The sequence below is a fragment of the Rhynchophorus ferrugineus genome, unplaced genomic scaffold (genome assembly GCF_030347505.1).
Source record: "Rhynchophorus ferrugineus isolate W39M unplaced genomic scaffold, kcgeb_rfMv2 rfM10, whole genome shotgun sequence".
NCBI classification, from domain to species: domain Eukaryota; kingdom Metazoa; phylum Arthropoda; class Insecta; order Coleoptera; family Curculionidae; genus Rhynchophorus; species Rhynchophorus ferrugineus.
The window spans coordinates 33,011,729-33,032,092 of NW_027472589.1; the positions used below are offsets into that span (position 1 = coordinate 33,011,729).

The 20,364-nt window shown below is 38.9% G+C and overlaps 7 protein-coding genes across 8 annotated transcripts; 2 read left to right on the forward strand and 5 right to left on the reverse strand.

The window, feature by feature from the left end:
* Positions 1-146: 146 nt before the first annotated feature.
* Tgs1 (Trimethylguanosine synthase 1) lies at positions 147-8,134 on the reverse strand. 2 transcript variants are annotated; one of them, XM_076415661.1, is made up of 10 exons: positions 7,939-8,134; positions 3,492-3,576; positions 3,343-3,438; positions 3,078-3,282; positions 2,892-3,021; positions 1,627-2,286; positions 944-1,428; positions 756-887; positions 390-688; positions 147-331 (listed from the first exon to the last, which is right to left on the reverse strand). In XM_076415661.1, the coding sequence occupies exons 1-10, from the start codon at positions 8,034-8,036 to the stop codon at positions 224-226; spliced, it is 2,298 nt and encodes a 765-aa protein (XP_076271776.1). In that variant the 5' UTR covers positions 8,037-8,134; the 3' UTR covers positions 147-223. The 2 variants fall into 2 exon arrangements, with proteins under 2 accessions (XP_076271776.1, XP_076271777.1); XM_076415662.1 differs by having other exon boundaries at positions 1,627-2,181; positions 7,939-8,132.
* LOC143203490 (mini-chromosome maintenance complex-binding protein) lies at positions 3,898-5,667 on the reverse strand. The gene has a single exon (XM_076415666.1). It carries the CDS (start codon positions 5,665-5,667, stop codon positions 3,955-3,957), a length of 1,713 nt encoding a protein of 570 aa, XP_076271781.1. The 3' UTR covers positions 3,898-3,954.
* On the reverse strand, positions 3,898-7,912 carry LOC143203489 (serine/threonine-protein kinase greatwall). The gene is made up of 2 exons (XM_076415665.1): positions 6,643-7,912; positions 3,898-6,579 (listed from the first exon to the last, which is right to left on the reverse strand). Exons 1-2 carry the CDS (start codon positions 7,784-7,786, stop codon positions 5,927-5,929), a joined length of 1,797 nt encoding a protein of 598 aa, XP_076271780.1. The 5' UTR covers positions 7,787-7,912; the 3' UTR covers positions 3,898-5,926.
* A 44-nt stretch (positions 8,135-8,178) lies between the features above and the next one.
* Arp6 (Actin-related protein 6) lies at positions 8,179-9,984 on the forward strand. Its single transcript, XM_076415667.1, has one exon. It carries the CDS (start codon positions 8,257-8,259, stop codon positions 9,940-9,942), a length of 1,686 nt encoding a protein of 561 aa, XP_076271782.1. The 5' UTR covers positions 8,179-8,256; the 3' UTR covers positions 9,943-9,984.
* Positions 9,985-10,950: 966 nt separating this feature from the next.
* On the reverse strand, positions 10,951-13,035 carry LOC143203496 (uncharacterized). The gene is made up of 5 exons (XM_076415672.1): positions 12,733-13,035; positions 12,355-12,411; positions 11,714-12,115; positions 11,549-11,655; positions 10,951-11,486 (listed from the first exon to the last, which is right to left on the reverse strand). Exons 1-5 carry the CDS (start codon positions 12,907-12,909, stop codon positions 11,462-11,464), a joined length of 768 nt encoding a protein of 255 aa, XP_076271787.1. The 5' UTR covers positions 12,910-13,035; the 3' UTR covers positions 10,951-11,461.
* A 277-nt stretch (positions 13,036-13,312) lies between these two features.
* Tbce (Tubulin-binding cofactor E) lies at positions 13,313-15,493 on the reverse strand. Its single transcript, XM_076415668.1, has 6 exons — positions 15,091-15,493; positions 14,828-15,031; positions 14,186-14,768; positions 14,001-14,132; positions 13,780-13,933; positions 13,313-13,722 (listed from the first exon to the last, which is right to left on the reverse strand). The coding sequence occupies exons 1-6, from the start codon at positions 15,297-15,299 to the stop codon at positions 13,424-13,426; spliced, it is 1,581 nt and encodes a 526-aa protein (XP_076271783.1). The 5' UTR covers positions 15,300-15,493; the 3' UTR covers positions 13,313-13,423.
* A 1,113-nt stretch (positions 15,494-16,606) lies between these two features.
* On the forward strand, positions 16,607-20,201 carry LOC143203495 (uncharacterized). Its single transcript, XM_076415670.1, has 2 exons — positions 16,607-16,735; positions 18,113-20,201. The coding sequence occupies exon 2, from the start codon at positions 18,313-18,315 to the stop codon at positions 19,594-19,596; it is 1,284 nt and encodes a 427-aa protein (XP_076271785.1). The 5' UTR covers positions 16,607-16,735; positions 18,113-18,312; the 3' UTR covers positions 19,597-20,201.
* Positions 20,202-20,364: the final 163 nt, after the last annotated feature.

Below are 20,364 nucleotides of genomic sequence, written 5' to 3' on the forward strand. Positions count from 1 at the left end.
CTCGAGAGATATTCAGTTGCATAACCAACAACGGACATGTAATACATTCCGTTGAGCATAATGTATAAATAATTACCGCACAGGAGGACATTTTAATGTTAAAAGGGATGCGGGTAAAGGGTCCGAAATAAAACAAACCTGGAGAATTCCTTCCAATGACTTTATGCGTGATCACAGCGACAGTTTTAAAGTGAACACAAGTTTTTGTTCAGTTTACTTTTCATTATTCCCTAATCAAACCATTATAATAGGCGGTGATGGAGATTTGTTTGTTGTTGACGAAATCCTGTTCAATTTCCACCTTGCCTCCAGATCCCGCACACTGAACCAGCTACATATCAAAGCGATACAACATCAACAGATAATCAGCAGACAAATGCTTGACTTACCGTAAAAGTGTTTGAGTTTTTTGGCAGGAATGCCGCCACGTTTCTAGAAATACTGGTTGCGGCGCAAAATAGCTGCGAAAACGATACGGGTTGGAGCATCGTATCCAAATCGTATTGCTGTTGTTTCAGGTAGGCGGGGCCTCCCCATGGAGGGCTCAGAAATACCGCGTCGGCTTTCAGTCCCTCAGCTAGCTGCAAGAAATCTCCGACAATAAATTCGATTTTATCCACCACCCCGTAAACAGCGGCGTTGTTCTTGGCTAACTCGATCTTTTTCGGATCGATATCGATTGCTATAACTGGAAAATAAATAATTATCGATTATATACGTATATAATAAACATTAACTGTATCTTGAAGACTCACCCCTTTTGCAAGTAAAGGCAAACTGTATCGAGTTGCCACCAGCCCCGCAGAACGCGTCGACTATTACGTCGCAGGCGCATCTCTCGGCCGCATGTTTCGCCACCTTTTCGGGAGTCACCGAATACCAACTTTCTGGAAAAACGACAACTTATAACCGCAAAACAACGCAACGACGATATCAACGATACCTTCGTCTAACTTGATGCCCTCGTCAAAGCGGCTGAACAACGAAAACCGTCTGAACCAGTACTTGCGTATGCGATGATCGGCTTTCATCTCCGGCGGGTACGCGATCTTCTTTTTCTTCTTCTTCCTCTTCCTTTTTAGCGGTTCCGAAACGTCATCGATCCTCGACGGTGACTCGCCATCCGACTTATCGTCTTCGGAATTATCGCTAAGCGCCGAAAGGATCACTTCGTTGGTTTCGTCCCACGCTGTTCCGCCTTCTGGCTCGTCCTTGTCCGATATAGCGTTGCCCTCCTCGTCAAAATACACATGTTTCGGTTCTCTGGAGAACTTCAGGTGCTTATTCTGATGCCTGATATGTTTCATGCGATATTCCACGTCCCCAGACACATAACTGACGGAATCTTCTGAAAACTCCACCATAAACAAGTCCATGGCTGCTTTGATTTTTTGTCGTCCAGATTCAAACGATGGCAATTTTGTGTTCCTGCAAAATCCAGCCCAGCAAGATATGAGAAGACAAGGAAGAAAGTCAGTTTAACAAAAGGCTAGAACTCGATAAGAAATACAAATAGCCGCTCAAAATCTCATAAAATTAAAGTCGATTGAGTTAAATGACACTAAAAACTTACATTACATTTTGAGGGACATTCGAAAGGGAAAACATTTTACACCACCAACTTACATTGCAAAGGCGGGATCCGCGGTACTTTTGCCTTGATTCCAAGCTTTTTGTCCGTTTCCGAATGAAGTAGGCAACCCCATGGCCTGCATGACGGAAGATTCCACCTGATGATTGTCGTCCGCTTCCGCCATCTTGAGCCCCTCGATCAAATCGCCCAACGTCACCACCGTCTCCGAATCGCTGCCTTTGTCTCGCAGTTCCTTTTGCTGCGAGATGAACTGATTGTACTGGAACAAATACTCCTTTTCGTAGTGTTCCCTCCACAGATCGTTCCACTGGTTCTGGTAATCCTCTTCGGAGTGTTCGGAATTCTCGGAACTGGGCACCGAACTGACCGTCGATATACTGTCGGAACTGGAACTATTGACGAAATCCAGCGAACTAGCAGTAATTCGAGTCACGTTGGTCATCGAGTCCACCGTCCGGTGGGAGCGACTGCTCGTCTGGGATCCGCACCGTGAGCTCAGCAGTCTCTCTGCTTCGGTCTCGCAGTCTAAACTCACCGGCGATAGGGGGTTCCAACCCTCGGACACGTCGGCGGATATCTTCTCGTCGCTGGTCGAGAGAAAACGAGTTAGAAGGGGGACTTTGGAAATTTTGTTATCGGGAACTTCGGTAAGATTACGCACATCTTTATCTTCGAACGAAAAGCGACTTGGTCTGGTGAGAAACAAAGCATGAGTATAAGACTTGCTGATGAAGAATTGGGAGCCCATATGAAATTTGATATGGGTCCAGGAAAAATATCATTTTTAACGATGGGTTTAATGAAGATCTATAAAAAAAACTGCCGGAAAGTAGAAAACCAAAATGCGTAAACTCAATGTGCAAATCTTCAATCTCAACATTACATGAAACTACGTATTGTTTGGTACATAAAAAGGTTAATGATTCATAACAAGTAATAAATAATATTCCCAGGTATATGAGTACACAAAGCGAGCGCAACAAGCGAAATTGCGTAAAAGTGTTTGAAGCGACCCGTAGACGTTCAATATTATTGCGCAATATTTTGGCTCGGGCAACATAATTTTTCAAATTCTTATTATTTTGACATTGCACAATAATATTGAGCGCATATGGACGACTTAAAACAGTACATGTGAAAGTACTGGATGAAAAATGTTGACAACAAATCCGTGTTGTTATACATTGAGCTACCGTAGATAAGATGAAACAGAAGAACAAAACAAACCGCCAAAAAATTAAAACCGTGATACTTTTTCCTAGACCCGTTCTATGAATTTTTATTCATAATCACTTACTTTGTCGGATCTGAGTGGCTACTACCCGGATCTTCCTGAGATATCTCCGAATTCTTCCCGTAATTCAAGTAATTGGGATTTATGTAAGCACTATACTTCGCTATCCAGGATTCCCAGATGAGTTTCTCGCCTAAAAAAATATGTAATCGTGTATCGAAATATCGCGCCCTACTGAGTTGATACTACCATTTTGCGACCAATACTTTTGCCAGTGCACGTCCAAATCATCGACTTGGATATTTTCGGACAAATCGGTGCCGCTGTCCGACTTGTGAGAGCCTTTGGTAAGAGTCGTGAGGCCCTTGCCGTCCCGTAGACTGTCGTGTTCGTCAGTGGAAAGGTTGTCTGTATGCGAGGCACTGTAATAACAGCTAACGTTCTCCTGATCAACCTGCAAAACAAACAATTACTCCATGTACAAAGGTTTTTTATTGCATAAGGAAGAAATCACCTCAGTTTTATTTACACAAGTATCCGGCTCGGGATAATCTTTTTCCAATTTAGGATTAAGTATTACGGAACTCTTTCGGTAATTTTCATTGTCAAACTGAAATGAAAGAGGCGAATTATTGTCGTTACTTAGATCGAGGGACAGATTACCTCTATTTCATAATCGCTAAGTGTCTCGTCCTCTACAGTCGATTCCTTGCAATCGACAACGGATACTTCTCGTTTATTCTGATTTCTAAAAATAAACATCAAATCAGGTAATGACTATAAAAAACAAATCACCAAACAAAACCAAAAAAACTCGCCACAAAAACCTATGTTTATACCATTCTTATATGCTATAGCGTAATAATAACTACTATGATCCCATACTGTTTACTCACACTTTAAATTTAAACATGATTAACCTCGGATTTCGTATTCTATGGATTATATATTCACAATAGCAGAAATATAAAAAATACTATAAATTAGAAAAAGAAATCGAAAATATAGCAAGAAATATCAATTCTGGAAGTCTGGAAGAAATCTATTCTACGTAAATAAAAACAACAAATATACAAAAATATTTATTAATACAAGCAAAAAATAAACAAACACGATTAAAAACATATCATTTCGACATTCTTTCTCTCCTCTTGCTTTCCATCTCGCAAGCCTTCCGCCAACACATCGAATCCAAGGTGTCTTTGCCCTCCGACAGGCAAACCAGGCGACACAACACAAGCAAGCTGTGCAAGTCCTGGGCCGTAACGTTTCCGTTTTGCCTCATCGCAACAAACTCCTGCTGCACGAGCTCTTGTACCTGCTCGGATAATTCGTATTTTATTAGCCTAGCCTTGGTCAAGTAGATTCGGATCTTCTGCAGCAGTTCCGGTTTAAGGAAATGTCTGGCAGCCTCTATGATTTCTCCGAAAGTTTTTACGCAGCCATCGTCTGGTTTCAACCGCAGTAGTGAGTCCGAGGGCAGCATGCTTTTCCCCTCCGAAAAAATTAGAAACTGTATGTCGCAATCGTAATCTATGGGATAATAATTAAAATCGTAAGTAACTTTTTGGCTCTTGATGACGCGAGCTAGAGACTGCACCGCTCGTACACCTGCCGCATCCAGTTTACCTTCTTGAAGTTTGGTCTCGTCGAGTACCAAGAGGGTATTCCGACTTAATTGTAAAATTCCACTGCTCAATCTATTAGATTCATAATCCTTTTTGGGTACAAACTCTAAAGTATTCATGTTGTCCAACGTAAACGGTAGATAATGGCTTTTCGGTACCAACAGTTCCAAAAACCGATACACTTCATTTACATAATCAATATACTCAATTTTGGGAACATTGGAGATGTTTAACGTAAACTGCCCCAAGGCCATATAATCATGCCTTAAGTATATCTCAGAGATTAAATGACAAATTAAATATTCTGCTGCGAGAGCATCGCCCAACATGAGCTGTGTGAACACCAAAAGCAATTCTCTCTTTATACTAACAAATTCAGCTGCATCCATGTTTGAGGCTTCATCAACCAAGGGATTACAATGAGCCAATTGCTTAAAACATATGACATGAATCCTCGGAACCAAACTAGTAGGTGGATTGTGGGTTTGCATCTCTAAATCATCTTCATCTTGTTCTACAGAATTCATGCTCAAAAAGCCAACAAATTCGAAAGTATCATTTAACTTTAAGTTATCGTTATCTTGGTATACTTTAATATGACAAACCATTGCTTTTGAGTCAGACAAAGGATGATTTAACAGATATTCTGGTGAAATATTTGAAGAACTACTCGTTTTAATCTCACTTGAATCTGAAGTTACTTTCTTCACTGGGGTTGTATCTTGGCTGCAACATTCAACTTCCATAGCCTCTTCATAGGAACGTTTATTTTTATTTGAAGTACTGGAGGTAGTGTCTTGTCCAAACTTCAATTTGTGTTTTTCAGTCTCGTGCTCTGAAACCCACGAATTGATTCCAGGCACGGAAACCACCACATATCCGTATCTCTCCTCTGGCGAATAATTATTAAAATCGAAATCGATGCTTTCCCCGTTACAACACTGCATGACATCACGATATTTTCCACTTTTCACAATTTTATCTTGCGTCTGTTCGTTCGTAACGTGAAATTGGGATACGTAATACTCGGGACCGTGCATATCTTGAATCATACCCCGAAAACGAACCAGACTCCCATCCTTGAAATTATGAACGGCGTTGGAGTTAATCAACGGTATTTTCTCCCATAAGTCGTGACGGTCCAAACATTTTCTATGAGTTTCTTCATCGCTCAGAAACCGATCGATGGAAATATTCGCAATACTATCCATGTTTCTCGTAATTGCCAAAACAAAGATATACAGTAAGCCAGAGTGAGGTTAGGTTAATTATGGCGGGAAACGTCAATTCGAAAATCGTTGCATACATTGGTGCCAACAAAAACAATTTTACTCTGATCGATTGTTAGTTAAAAAGCCAATAACAAATAAATAAATAAATACAATTATATTATGAACTCATCTTTTTTTGTACACGAACGAGATAAACGGTAACCTATACAAATTGACTAAGAAAGAAGGGAAGCACTGTCTAAAGATCAAAGTTGGATAAGTTAAAATTCAATAGTTCATTTCTGGCCTGGAAATAAGCGGTGTCGGTGAGATCGCAGGGATCCGGCACGAACGGGGGCATCATATTCAACAGGTTGGACCAATCCAGCATTTTGAAGGCCTCCATCTTCTGTAGCTGTTGGGCCGTGGGCCTCAGGTCGGGGTCATGAGTCAGCAGCGCTTCGATGGCCTCCACAATGCATTCCGACAGCGCCTCGTCGTCTGTGGGCCACTCAATGTTCCTTTCAAGGATGTTTTTAAAAACTTGCTGTGGGGTCTCGTCATTGAAAGGTGGTATTCCTGTCACGAACTCATAAAAGCACACACCCAAGGCCCACCAGTCCACGGCATGGTTATGGCCCCTTTTGAGTAGCAGCTCTGGCGCGAGATAATCCGGGGTCCCTAGAATCCTTTGATCGGAACTCCAATGCCCCCGTTTCACCGACTTGGGCGTTCGGTACGGAGTCCGAGGGCTTTTCGGAGTAGTGTGTTCCAGAGCTTCGCTCGAGATGGGACTCACGGGATCCTCTACCGTCCTCTTCTGCTGATCTGGGGTCGCGTATGGTACCGCGAAACGGGCGGTTTTTGATTTTGCTGTTTTCTGGGTGGACACTGGAGTGGAGAATGTTACACCTGTAGAGAGGAATGACTCGGTTAGCGATGAGCTAATACGACAATGACAATTATATTTCTTACCTTTCGGGGGACTTGTCGAATCGACCCGTAAAATTTCCATCTCTCCGGTGAGACCCGTTCTCAAATATGTCTTCTTAGTACGACTTGGACTGGGGCTTCTATACTTTCGTTTCCTCTCAGTCTCTCGCCCTTTATAATACAATCCCAATCTACTTGGTATTTTCCTGCTAATGGGCGACGCGGTGGTATTGTTCATAAAATCATTCGCATTAGTATGATAGTTACTGCTCTCGTCATAGTAAACTGAACTCTGTACACTAGATTCGCATGTATGGTAAGAAGAACTTTCACTTCTCTCAATAAACTTTAAGGGTGTATAATTCTCTGCTGACAAAAAATGCACTCCCGACAATCCTGTATGATTCCTGCTTTTTTTCTCTATGGAAATGTCAGATTCAACACTGTCCTTGCCTAATGTCGACGTGTTGCTCTCTTTTAAAACAGAAATCTCATCCGAATGGCAGAAAAATGAACTGTTGTTATGATTGCTTGAGATCACTTTGGAATTTCCAGAGCCGAAACTCAAGTGCGACGTTAAACTCAACAACTGTCCTGGGGTCCTTGTGCACAAATTAGGTGTACAGTTCTCGAAATCCGATATTTCCAAATCTCTATGAATTTGTACCTTTGATAAACCAAAATCGGTCAGTTTGACATGCCCATCTTTGCTTAGCAGCATGTTATCTGGTTTAATATCCCTGTGAATTATACTGTGTTGGTGAAGATACTCTAGCGCGAGGGATACTTCGGCTATATAAAATGTAGCCATGGACTCATCGAAGAAACCATATACGCTCAACAACGATTTCAAGTCTCCTCCAACCATATACTCCATGACTAAATAAATGGATGAAGTAGTTTGCAAAGAGTAATATAATTGCACGCAAAAAGGGCTCTTGGTGAGCGCCAAAGCGTTTCTTTCATTAACAACTTGCGACACCATATTTTTATTCACCATTTCAGTCTTTTTCATCACTTTTATCGCATACATTACATCCATATTTGTTTTTTTAGCACCCAAAAACACTTTACCGAAAGCCCCTCGACTGATCGGTTTTATAATACAAAAATCGTGAATATCCGGCGCCTTACTAGACGTATTCACGTTTTCCTTTCTTTTGCCGTCTTCACACAAAACACTCATAACTAATCAGTTTTGTATGACTTCAAAACTCACAAATTTATCGTCATTAATTAGCTTCAGTAACAAAACAGACAAAACCGTTCAAACCAAATTAAAAACAAATCTATTTGAATGACAATCTGACATATGACAGATTAGAAGGAGAAACCTACCTTACGAATGCCCTGGCGAAGATACAGGTCGTTTCTTCGGTACCTTCCTTCTTTCTGAACTTGATTACGGCTAAAACATCACGCTGAACATCAAACATTATTTTTAACAATCAGTTTTCATTGTTGATCTTCGTCCGGAACATTAAAAACACGTCAAAACAAAAATCGATCAGTGACATTAGTGGCTGCACTGAATGTCAATCACTCTCACAAACATGAAAATAAATTCGGACATGTAAAACATTGTTGCCACCAATCAAGTTTAGAATAACGTTAAATTGCGAATAAATTTTATATAAACAAGGCGATACTTGAAATATGTCTTGGGAACAAAAACCTTCCAAAATGTACAAGAGGCGTCGCAGTAGTGCTGGTAAGGAGCAATTTATAAAGGCACAGAAAACGAGTAATTTGAAGGCACTAATTGTCGATAACGGGGCGTATACCATAAAAGCCGGTTACAACAAAGACGAAGAGCCGCATGTAATCCCCAATTGTATAATGAAAGCAAAATCAGAGAGAAAAAGGTTGTTTATAGGGAAACAAATTGATGAGTGCCGAGATTGTTCGGGTCTTTATTTCCTGTTACCCTGCGAGAGAGGCTACATAACACGATGGGAAGTGCAAAAACCTGTATGGGACCATTTATTTAGCAAGGACGTTTGTCCCGTGGACGATCACCCAACGGTTATTACTCAACCCATGTTCAATTTCAAGTCAATTCAAGACTGTCTAGATGAAATATTTTTTGAAGAATATGAAGTGCCCAGCTTATTCCGATGTAACCCAACTGACATGGCATATTTGAACTATGCCCAGGAACGCAGACTAACCCGAAACGATGCTTGTTTGCTGATCGATACTGGTTTCAGCTTTACACACATCATTCCCTATATTAAAGGTAACAAATACTTAAGTGGTGTAAGGCGACTGAATGTTGGAGGTAAATTATTGACAAACCATTTAAAAGACATCATCTCTTATAGACAGTACAATGTTATGGAGGAAACGTATGTAATTAATCAAGTAAAAGAGGATACTTGTTATGTGTGTTCAGATATAAAAACTGAATTAAAGGAAGCTTCTAAACCTCTGAAAAAAAATTCGATTGTGAGAAATTATGTTCTACCGGATTTCAACAATATTCGTCGGGGGTACATACAAGAACCAGATAAAACAGATCAGAAGGAAGTGGAGGAAAGCTGCCAGATACTGAGACTGAACAACGAGAGGTTCGTAGTACCAGAGATATTATTCCATCCGTCAGATATCGGCATGAAGAGTATGGGCATCGCGGAGGCCGCGGTGAAATCCATTTTTTGCTGTCCGGAGAAGGAACGTCGTTCTTTGGCCAAGAACATCGTTGTCGTAGGAGGAAACTGCAAATTCCCCGGGTTCAAAGAGCGATTGTACACAGAATTAAGATCTCTTCTACCAGATCAGTGGGAGATGAACGTGTATCAGCCCGACAACCCCATAACGTACGCGTGGAAAGGGGGCGGGGCCCTGTTGAAAACGCACGATTTTAAGAGTAATCTGGTCACGAAGCAAGACTATGAAGAATTGGGCTCCACCATCATCCAAGAAAGATTCAACAATTTTATGCTGGACGATAGTCGATTGGAGAAAACATCGAACGTTCCCGCGGCGGAAACGTCGTTCCGGTATTTGGAAAAACTGAAATCCAGAACGATATTCGGCAAGCAGGAATCGACCAGTTCAACTGATCCGATCAAAGATAGCGAGAGTTCGCCACAAAAAGCCGACCACCAGGGTGAGAGTGTGTCGACGACAGCCACGGAAAAAGACGAATCGAATCCCCCTTCAGACGAGCAGTCCCAGGACGGTCTCCAGGCCGAAGAAGTCGAAAAACGGAGGAGAGGCAGGGGGGCCAAGAAGCAAACAGAAGATTTACTTGAGACGCAGTCGGACGATGAAGAATCGGAAGAAGATCTAACCAAGTCGGTGGAATTATTTCCTCTGGGCACCAGTTCTTACTTATGACATTTTTGTAAATATGTGAATATATATTTTTGAAGACTGTAACGTTATCGTTCCCATTCTGTTGCCCCAAAGATGTATGTCCAATAATATTTACCTAAACCATCGTGTTCTGCAATAACGATTCCAATTGTTATTAACATACAGTAGATGCCCTTTATGTGACATAGCTACTTTAGATCATTATCTGCAGATTTAGGATGCAGGTTAGCTCATAAAAAAATGTGTGCAATTAATTGTATGTGATTACTAATAATTCGCAAAATGAATATGTCTTACCTCAGAAACTTAATTTTAAGCCGAACTGAACTTACTGAATTTTATAAACCGTAAAAATAGAGCGTTGAAACAAAGGTCTTTTCTAAAGATATTCCTATTTTCTTGCATTCGACCTTTTACTGACACCGATTTCTTGCCCAAGAATAGATCCTCTAACCTCATCACGAGATTTAGGGTACTCGCGTCTTTGCCACTGACTAAAATGTTTTAATCATATTAGCTGTTTTAAGCCACAGCTAATGTCTCTGAATACACCGTATTGCACCCTTTTTAATTTAATGCATTCATAAGAATGGAGCGATTGATAATTTGGCCTCAAACATTAATTTCGGTTAAACATTAAATCGGCATTGGCGAATTAAACAGAGCACAAGTCAGGGAATGAGAATCGGATTATTAGCTGAAGTTCAATGAAGGAAAATCAAACAAAAACCCTGAATATTTTTAATTGTACACGTTTTTATTCAAATGGTTTATCAAGATATGAACTTACAGCAACCGTCAACTGGTCAATGCTCTACTAGCCCGGAAAGATCTCTTAGGGAGCAATAAAGAAAAACCAGAATTAGAGAGGAAGTACATTTGCTGATATTTCTGTTATAACCGCCAAATGCCTTGGACGGTACAGACTAGAATACATCATCAAACCCGGTGCACATAATAGGACTTGACAACTTTCCTAAAATAACATGTTGGTTGGCTAAGAAATGTACATAAACACAAAAGAACATCTTCAATTTCAAAACACTTTTATTCTTCGTATATACTAAATATATATAAAAAAAGAACTGTATAAATAATATGTAGAGGCGCCCCAAAGACCAAGAAATCTGAACCAAACAACATTTAATTTTAAACAAAGTTTGGGTAAGAAGTCTACGATATCACCCATCTATGATCAGCAACGCCTTTGTAACATGACAACAGAAAAAATCGTAACCGGTAAATTTGGGGCACCTCCTTATAACAAAATACCTTCCACATTATTCTAGGAATTCAATTTCTACCGATTTTCTAGACTCGGTTTATACATATATATAATATATAAATAATACATAAAGTTCAAAAATAGATACGCGTGAAATGTTGGCAAAATAAACTAAAAACTCTCTGACAATAATCAAAACACATTGGGGGAGAAAAGGGGGTAGGGGGATGGGGATGGTACAGTCAAGCAACTGATAATTGTGCATCCAGAACTCCAAAGAAACTTTTGTATACAAATATTTACGCCTGAAGAAAATTACTCTGCATTATAGTAATGAACTCTGGAACAAAAGAAAGAAATCAATTATTTGATTTGGTGGGCAGGGCAAAATCTCATAAGAACCTTTCCCTTCCTTTATATCTTTTACTGAGGCGTCGGCTCGTCTCATGCATGGAGAACTCGAGTCTCTCGACCGGTTTGCGGTTTGGCCGAAGCTTGGTTTCCTTGCTCTACATCAGTGGTAAAATGAACAAATCAATAGCCACAATATGTTTAAAAACAACATACCTCATATTTTTTCGCTTCCTCTACTTTCGCCATAAACTTTGCTATCAGATCTTTACAATCCATATTATCCTCCGGTTCCCAAGAGTTTTGGGCCGCCGGATACCCCTTCCAGGACACCAAAAAGTCCCTCTTGCCATCCTTATGAAAGTACACGTCTAGTATTCGCTCCACCTCGAAATCCTGGTTTTCATCCCAGGTTTGGGACTGGTCATCCCCCTTCTTAGATCTTTCATTCTTTTTTTTACTCTGCTTTTTTTTCTTGTTCTTGTACTCTGTGATCAATTCAGAACAGTCTAGGGTGTGCTCTGGTTCCCATGTATCACTTTCCTCTGTGTAGCCCTTCCATCGGATGAGAAAATGGCGTATGCCCTTCACCAATTTATCATCTAAAATTGTTTCCACCTACGGTAATATTGAATATTACTCATGAAAGTATTAATCACAGCAATACCTACATTATCTTCATGAAAATCAAAGAAAAATATTTTCATATTTATTTACTAAACCCAAATAAATTTGTTAATGAATAACAAATTTAGTTATTTCGTAATAGACCAAATGTTCTGTTGTATGTAATCAGAATACCTTGATATTCAATATTCGACATGTAAACAAAATAGTTAGGTTTTATAAATTCCTACCTCATATTCGTCAGAGTTATCTTCATCAGCTGCCAGAGGATCCGTTTCTTCATTTAGCTGTAAAAAAAGAATGTTCAAATCAATCGACATTTGAATTTCCCGCCATTCTGCGTCCACCAATAACCGGCAAGAAAATGGTGATCATAAATAGGGTTCGTGCAAACCGCAACCCTTTACCCATATTTTCTAAATACTGAAAAATATTGTTATCACGCACTTTATCGGGTGACATGACTAAACATACACAACGAGTGTGTTTACTGCGATTAGATAATTAATTGGTAAACAACGATTGGCGTTGTTGGTAAACAAAACTTTTTATAGAAAACGACAACAGAGTTTCAGTAATCTATCCGGGAGGTCAAGCAAATAGTTTACCTTTGAATCAGCCTCACTGTCATCCGCGCTGACTTCGGATTCATTTTTCGACTTCGATCGCCTAGACCTCTTGTTTTTCTTATCTTGTGACGCGTCTTCCCCACCGTTCTCTTGCACTATCCCGGTTCCGTTTTCTTCCGCTTTGGTGCTCTTTCTCGACCCGCTCTTGCGCTTCATCCTGTGTTCCGTTGGGTAATCGTTATGGAAAACCGCGTACCCGGAAGGAAAATACTTTCCCTCGATCAGAAACCACAAACAGGAATACAAAACTGCAGGCTACCAACAACAAAGACAGAAAAAATGCTTCCAAAAACTAAGCTTGGGAAAGTATATCGCTGGCTAACTGATCGATTATTCCAAAGAGGCCCATTTCATTTTGTACCGCGGCGATTGTGCATCACGCGAAATCGAAGAAATATTATTATTTGGAGGGAATGTTAAACAATTGTGAAAGACATTGCAAATTAACTTAATCAGCGCGAACGGTAGGCGTATCGAGACGCCGGGAAATATCGATACGAGCTACCCTCCCTATCGACCAGTATGACCAATCTTAAAGCTGCAGAAGAAACTTGAACGATAATTAGAAAAAGTTTTTATTAAAAATTAATAATATTAGATAAACCTTACTCGATATAAATACAACATAAGTATCACAATTTGGTTGCGGCGGTTTTTAGATAAAGGAAAATTAGTTCTTCGGCTTTACTAGTATCGTATCACCGTTTTTAAGCGAATAGAAATCAATCTCTTTCATGTCGTCGTCCAAAGGTATTTCATATTGGTTTCCTTGGCTAAGACACACCAAATCCGGTAGGTCCGGTATCTTGAATAGTCGTTGCGTTAAGATCTTCAGCTTTTGAACTAGCATCGTGGGTGACAACTTCTTATTGATGGTTCGGTCCCGACAAACCAATATCAGGTCCAAGAGGGTATTTTTCAGCTTGGTTTCCGGCAGCTGCAATTCGGCCGCCTCCAACTCTCCATATTCTGAAAGGAAATGACACCATTGGCACTGACTGAAAACAGAGATAATATCAAACTGACCTTGGATCAGTTTAAGGTACCGATTATGCTCTTTCAAGAAAACTGACTGATTTCCACTGCTCTTCACTCTCAGCCAGTCCATTCCATACATCTTAAGGTAGTCTACTTCGGACCCCCTTCTGTCTTCATAACTGATCATTCTACCATTGTAAATCTGTAAAAATAAAATAAACCATTGGTTTTACAGGTACAATTCCAAATTTTAAGGCTTTTTTTTGTACCTTTAATGAACCTATTTTTGCAATTACTATGGCACTACAAGTCTCAGCACTTTCGGATTTCAATATTGGATTGTTAACAAATTTTAGTTCTTCTAAGCAGGGAAGTTTATTAAGTTCGCTTATCGACGACCACTGAAACAAATCATAACTGACCGGACACTCAATCACCAAAAGAAGGTACTTACGTTATCGATGCAATTATTGCTAATGCATAACTTGGACAGATTGGTAAAGTATTCCAATGTACTCGAATCAGTCTTGAAATGAATCATCCGCAGTCCTACGCCATCCAGCGACAAATTCTGCAAACTTGCTATAGCATTCAGTTTAACAACTTCATTCCAATCCTTTATGTAATTATCTTCCAAGTCTAGTATTTCCAAGTTGTTAAAGTTGTTCTTCTTGTCGGTTGACAGTTCGGTAATGTAGTTGTTATTCGCCCTTAGTTCATTGATGTTGGGGAATATTTTGGACAACCTTTTGATATCATCCCAAGTTAGGTTCATGTAACCACAAACGAAGACGCTAATATTCGGAAATACCCACGTCAGTTTCTCGGGAAACTCCAACAAGTTTTCACTAACATTCAACCAATACAAATGAGGGAGCTGTTCACAAATGTTGAACACATCTTCCCATGTAGAAAACAGGTTCTTCGACACGTCTATCTCTCTTATGTTGGGGCAAACACGCGCAAGCTCGCACGGTTCACCAATAAAACTGACATTCTGTAACCGGACACTCACCACACTTAGAGCTTCAAAATGGCTGCAAGATTTAACCAGCTGTTACACGATAACTAAATATGCTATATGATGTGTCCCTACCTTTGCCTATTACTAACTTTATCAAATCCAACAAATTCAATAAATGGTGCCTTAATACTCTTCTGTAAATTAATTATTTGCCTCTCAGTAATTTTTTTCATAACATCGTTCTCCTGGCCACCATAACGAACAATAATAGCTTCGATCAAGGATTGTCCAAAATTGATTTTTTCCCCTCTCACAAAAGAACCTGCAGTAGGGTGTCTGGAACATTTTTGCTTTTAGAGACCGTAGAAACTTAAAAATACACTAAACTGGCTCACTTTGTCTCAAAATACTGTACCCCGTTAACAGTCCCATTATGTTTTCCTCTACTTGAATCATCCCACTCTATACCATACCATATTCCGGAATAATTAGGAAGTTTCCCGATATATCTGACTGTTCCAAAACAATTTCCCGATTCAATTCGACTGCCAACATCTTTGGATTTTAAGACCTCACTAGAGACCATTGCGACATTATTTTTCATTGGACTTGGGATGAACGATATTTCTCGGCAAAACGTTAGGTGTGCTTCATTGAATATGCTAAATACTAGTTTTTTCCACGAACAACGCAACTATCCAGTCCGAAAAATACACGACCGTAAAACTCCCTTACTTCTTCATAAAAAGTAAGCAGACCTTTTCGTGGGTTTATTTCTACAATAAACGTCAGATTGACATGGGTGACATTTTAATCTTGGCAACATTGATAAAATGTCAAAATAATGATACCACCTAGTGTTGGGAACTATCGACTGATTTTATTACTTTTTATTATCAACTGTTTAAGTCGTTATTTTAGTCATTGTTTTTGATTCTACTTGTTTGATTCAAGTGATTTTTAACGTTCTGGCTCTGTCGTCCTAGCCGCGACCTTGACAAAAATGTACCCAATTTATGCTTAGATACATTTATATGTAATATATATAGTTTTATCATTTTTTTGGTAGTTTGCTTGTAAATAACAAAATATTGTATATTAATATTATAGCATTTTGGTACGATATTTCTCAAGATTGTTAATGTAATAGGGTAAAGAGATTAAAATTGGTAAAAATAAATAGTAAAATATTTTGACTGTTTTTATGGCAATAATAGGTAATATTTCCATTACTCTCTCGATTTTTGTTAAAAATATTTCCGTTCAATAATAAATGAAGCATTTATATCATTTCATTCAAATCATTTTCAATGATCATGTTATGGATTAGTTTTTTTTCTATGATTAGGTTTATGTTTAATTTTTATATAGTATTTATGGTTATTGTACATTTTTAGTTTTTGTTTAAGTTCTATTGTATTGTCTATATCTTATATAGTATATTATTTAAAAATAGCAATTAACACATTAAAATAAAATAAAACATTTGTGGAGTATTATTCCATTCCATAGAAAAAATCTAATCATTTTTAGAGATGCACAGAACATTCAAATATAAAATGTATTCTACGTCGTTTAAAATTAAATTATAAATTGCATGTTAAGTATTATTATAATAGTATTCAGTAATTATTTTGTTCCGTTTCTTTTTTAAAATCAGTTCCTGAAGGAATTTATACATCTCCGTCTCTCTTATACTACCGTTGAAAAATATAACCACAAATAAAATAACTTATCCAAGCAATTATCTCCACCTTCCCTGTCTCACAATTTATACAGGGAAGGATTTTCATCTTCGCCTGACATCACGAATTGAAAAAACCGTCGAACCGTGCATTTGACTTAAAATAGCGACTGATAACGCTAATTTTTTTGACTATCGACTGTTTCGACTGTTTTCAGTCGATAGTTCCCAACGCTAATACCGACATAATAATTACTAATGAGTGTCACTATTGCTGGCATGCAGGCTCCCACTTAATTGTTATTAGATTTTAGACAAATTTAAGTCTCGGTTATCTTAGAAATATGGGGAAAAGGGTAAGAATAAATTTAAATCAATGTTTTGTAAAAAATAAGTGTAGCACGAAGACGCACATAATGGGAAAAGGTGATATTAGATAGATTTTTTTAGTGTAGAAATAAACAATGGTAGTTTGCAAGCTAAATTGTACTTTAATAATAAATTTGGGTATTTATTACGGGAACATTATGGTATTTAGAATAACGATAAATTATCTACTATTCGCTAGATTTCCAGATTAAAAATGGATGCTTTTGGCGATAGGTTATCTCTAAAATTTTATAATCCTTGATTAAGTATTTTTAATTGCACAGTGACATTAAATAAATGTAAAATTAATATTTCTAAATATAATTTCCTTTGTTTCATGGGTCTGATTAATCCTCACATGTATATCATAGTTTGTCAATCCCTGAAATGACTGGTTCTAGTGTTGTATATAAACACATTTGAGGGGTTCACAAACTGTATCGTGTTATAATGTTATGAATTATAAAATTTTAAAAGTTTTGCAGAATAAACATTATAAAAGTCCTTTGTACGAGATTTTTACATAACTTATTACCAGCTTTTTATATTTGCTATAATAGTATGAGTGGTGGAAATTTGATTAAAATTAATGAAATATCTTTTGTAGTCAAAAAAAGTAACAAATATATTTTATTGTTTGAATTACATTTTGGTTATCCCAAACATTATATACATTTAAAAAAATCAGTACATGTAAAAATTAATAATTATTGTGTAACGAATATGTAATGAAATTTATTTCTGTATGATATACAAAGGCAACAAGTTTTTAGGATCATCATCTGACAAAATAAAACGCACTTGCACACTATTGTTTATTTATTTGGTCAGTAAATGAAATAAATTATTATTTTATTATTTTTTTATATCCATCCGGTATACTTTCATAAGCTTTATAGTCTATCTATTGTCAGCTGTTCATCAATATTAGATGTATTAATTTTGTGAAAACTAAGACTTCATTTTTTATTACCGGACAATATCAATGAGGTCCCAAGTTTTCGCTGTTACTCCACAAAAGTAATATGGGAATAATTAAAGATAGATCTTCAATAATCGCGTTATTAACATTAATCAAAATAATTTTAATCTTAACTAACTCAACATCGCTGCATAACATGACATCCGTCCACGCTGACGCAATATACCTCAATGTAACGGCAACTTAAACATAAATGTGCATTTGTTACACTATTTAGTACATCTACAATAACAAATGATGTGTAGAATTTTGGAATGTTGTCGCAGTTTGGACGTACATTAACAATAATAACTATTAAAGATCTACCCTATCACAGTAACAGCCCTTCAGTAGTCTCGTAATTTGGTAGATTTTGTTTTGGTTGAGGTAAACATTTTTCTAGGTGTTCTGGTGATGGAGACTCATTGTCGGACAGTCATGCTGGTCCTTGGCTATACGCACAAAACTTTTAGGATCTCACCGTAGTAACTTTAGGCTAGTTTTAAGTTTTCTCTTATACTTCTATATGGTGCTGGATAACTTATTCTCGGGCAACTTCGCAACACCACCGCATGCCCCCACTAAATCCCTAATCCGATCGCGATGACTCTCACCAAAGATAAAGTACGAAAATTCGAGTGCACCAGCTGCCTGAAAAGATTTATAGGTTCGAACGACTTGAAAAAGCACCAGAGGATACACACGGACGAGCGGCCCTACATTTGCGGGGAGTGCAAACAGGCCTTCAGGCAGGCGGGGTCGTTGAAGAACCACATAGTATCAAAACATGGCAGGCTCAAGGAGCTCTTTGCCTGCGAGCAATGCAACAAGACATTCGCCTTGAAGGAACGCCTCAGGCTGCATATGCGCATCCATACCGGCGAAAGGCCGTACGCGTGCAGCCTCTGCGACAAGAGATTCGCCAGAGGCAGCCAGCTCAACCAGCACAAGAGGGTGCACGACCATCAGAAGCCCTACGTCTGTGAGGTGTGCAACAGAGCGTTCACTTGCAGGGCAAACCTGAAATTGCACCAGAACAGACACTTTGACCTGAAGCAGTGGACATGCGACATTTGCGGCAAATCGTTCCTGCGGCAAGACGCCCTGAAGAAACACCAGAGATGTTTCCATTCGAACATCAAAGCGTTTCGGTGTCCCATTTGCAACAGAGATTTCAAAGGTCATCTGCCGCAGCACTTGCGCACGCACACCAACACAAAGCCACACGGGTGCGCCGACTGTGGCACCAGCTTCGCGCAGCGCTCCCAACTCATCGTCCATCAGAGGATCCACTCCGGTGAGAAGCCTTACCGCTGCAAGGTGTGTTGGAAAGCATTCGCGCACTCTACCGCCCTCAAGCTCCACATTCGATGCCACACCGGCGAGAAGCCGTTTCGCTGCGTGTTGTGCAACACGGGCTTCACACAGCTACCTCATCTGAAGAAGCACATGTTCTGTATACACAAAAGCAAGAAACCCTACTGCTGCGTGTGGTGCAAGTTGTTTCTCGATACCAAGAAGGATCTGGACGAGCACCGGCCAACTTGCGCCAAGAAACCCGCGGACGAAGACAAGGACCGGACGGTGGACACGCCCATGTCTCTGAGCAAGATGCGCTTCCTGCTCGCGATCCTTCTGCAGAAAATCTCTACCCCAGAACGACTGCAGAAACTCGGCTTTAATAAAAGGCTCATCGATGACGTGCTGATCGACTCGTTCGAAAAAAGCGAGAGGGCGCCGTGCCTGGACCAGGACGTGAGTCCCGCCGTGAGACTGAAGAAGAACATCCAAATACTGTTGGAGTGGACCGTGCCTGAAAAGTTTATGAAGCAATTTAAAACCGAACAACGATCCACGGAGGAGCTGCTGGAAGAGCTGACCTCATAAAACTATAACGCTACGACCAAAGTACAAACGATCTAATTCTCGTCTTGCCATTACGCTGTGTTGAATCGCACCAACCTATCAAGCCAAATATTTAGAATTAAGTAACTCACAGAAATCTATGAGAATATGACTAGGAAATTGAATGCGGCGTTGGTGTAATTTGTACCTCGTTAAAGAACGCAAAGTTTTTTTTCACGATATTCTCTCTCTCTTTCTCTGATTAAATACTTTATTTGAATTTTGTAGCAGCTATATTTAATATATTACACTAGCAAAATGAATTAAAGGAAAATTATTAGTTATCCAGGAAACCAAAGACTTAAATTTAACCCGTGTTCGTTTCTCGAACTGTTCAGTTCCTATTGTCGGAAACCAAAGATGTCCATTCGCCAAATAGAAATCAGAATGCACTGACCTACGAAAATGTATTCCTGTTGTTTCGCAGTATAAATTAATTGTGTACAAACCTAGAATGTATGCTTTATTTGAGTTTAGATATATTAGCCTACATTTGTGCCATTTTTTATTTTATTGTTGATTATTGTAGCTATATTTTATTCACCGTAAAAATATTATTATCCTAATAAAGGTATGTGGATATATTATTTTTGTGTCTTATTAATTTATAATTTTTCACTTAATAAAGTTATTTTCTACATGTCATATATATAATAGTTGAAATTGGGCAGATTGTTGAAACACTGGGGGTAATAAAAAAAATAATTTGCTAGGGCAAATACTAAGAAATTCCCCCCCCCCCCCTATATA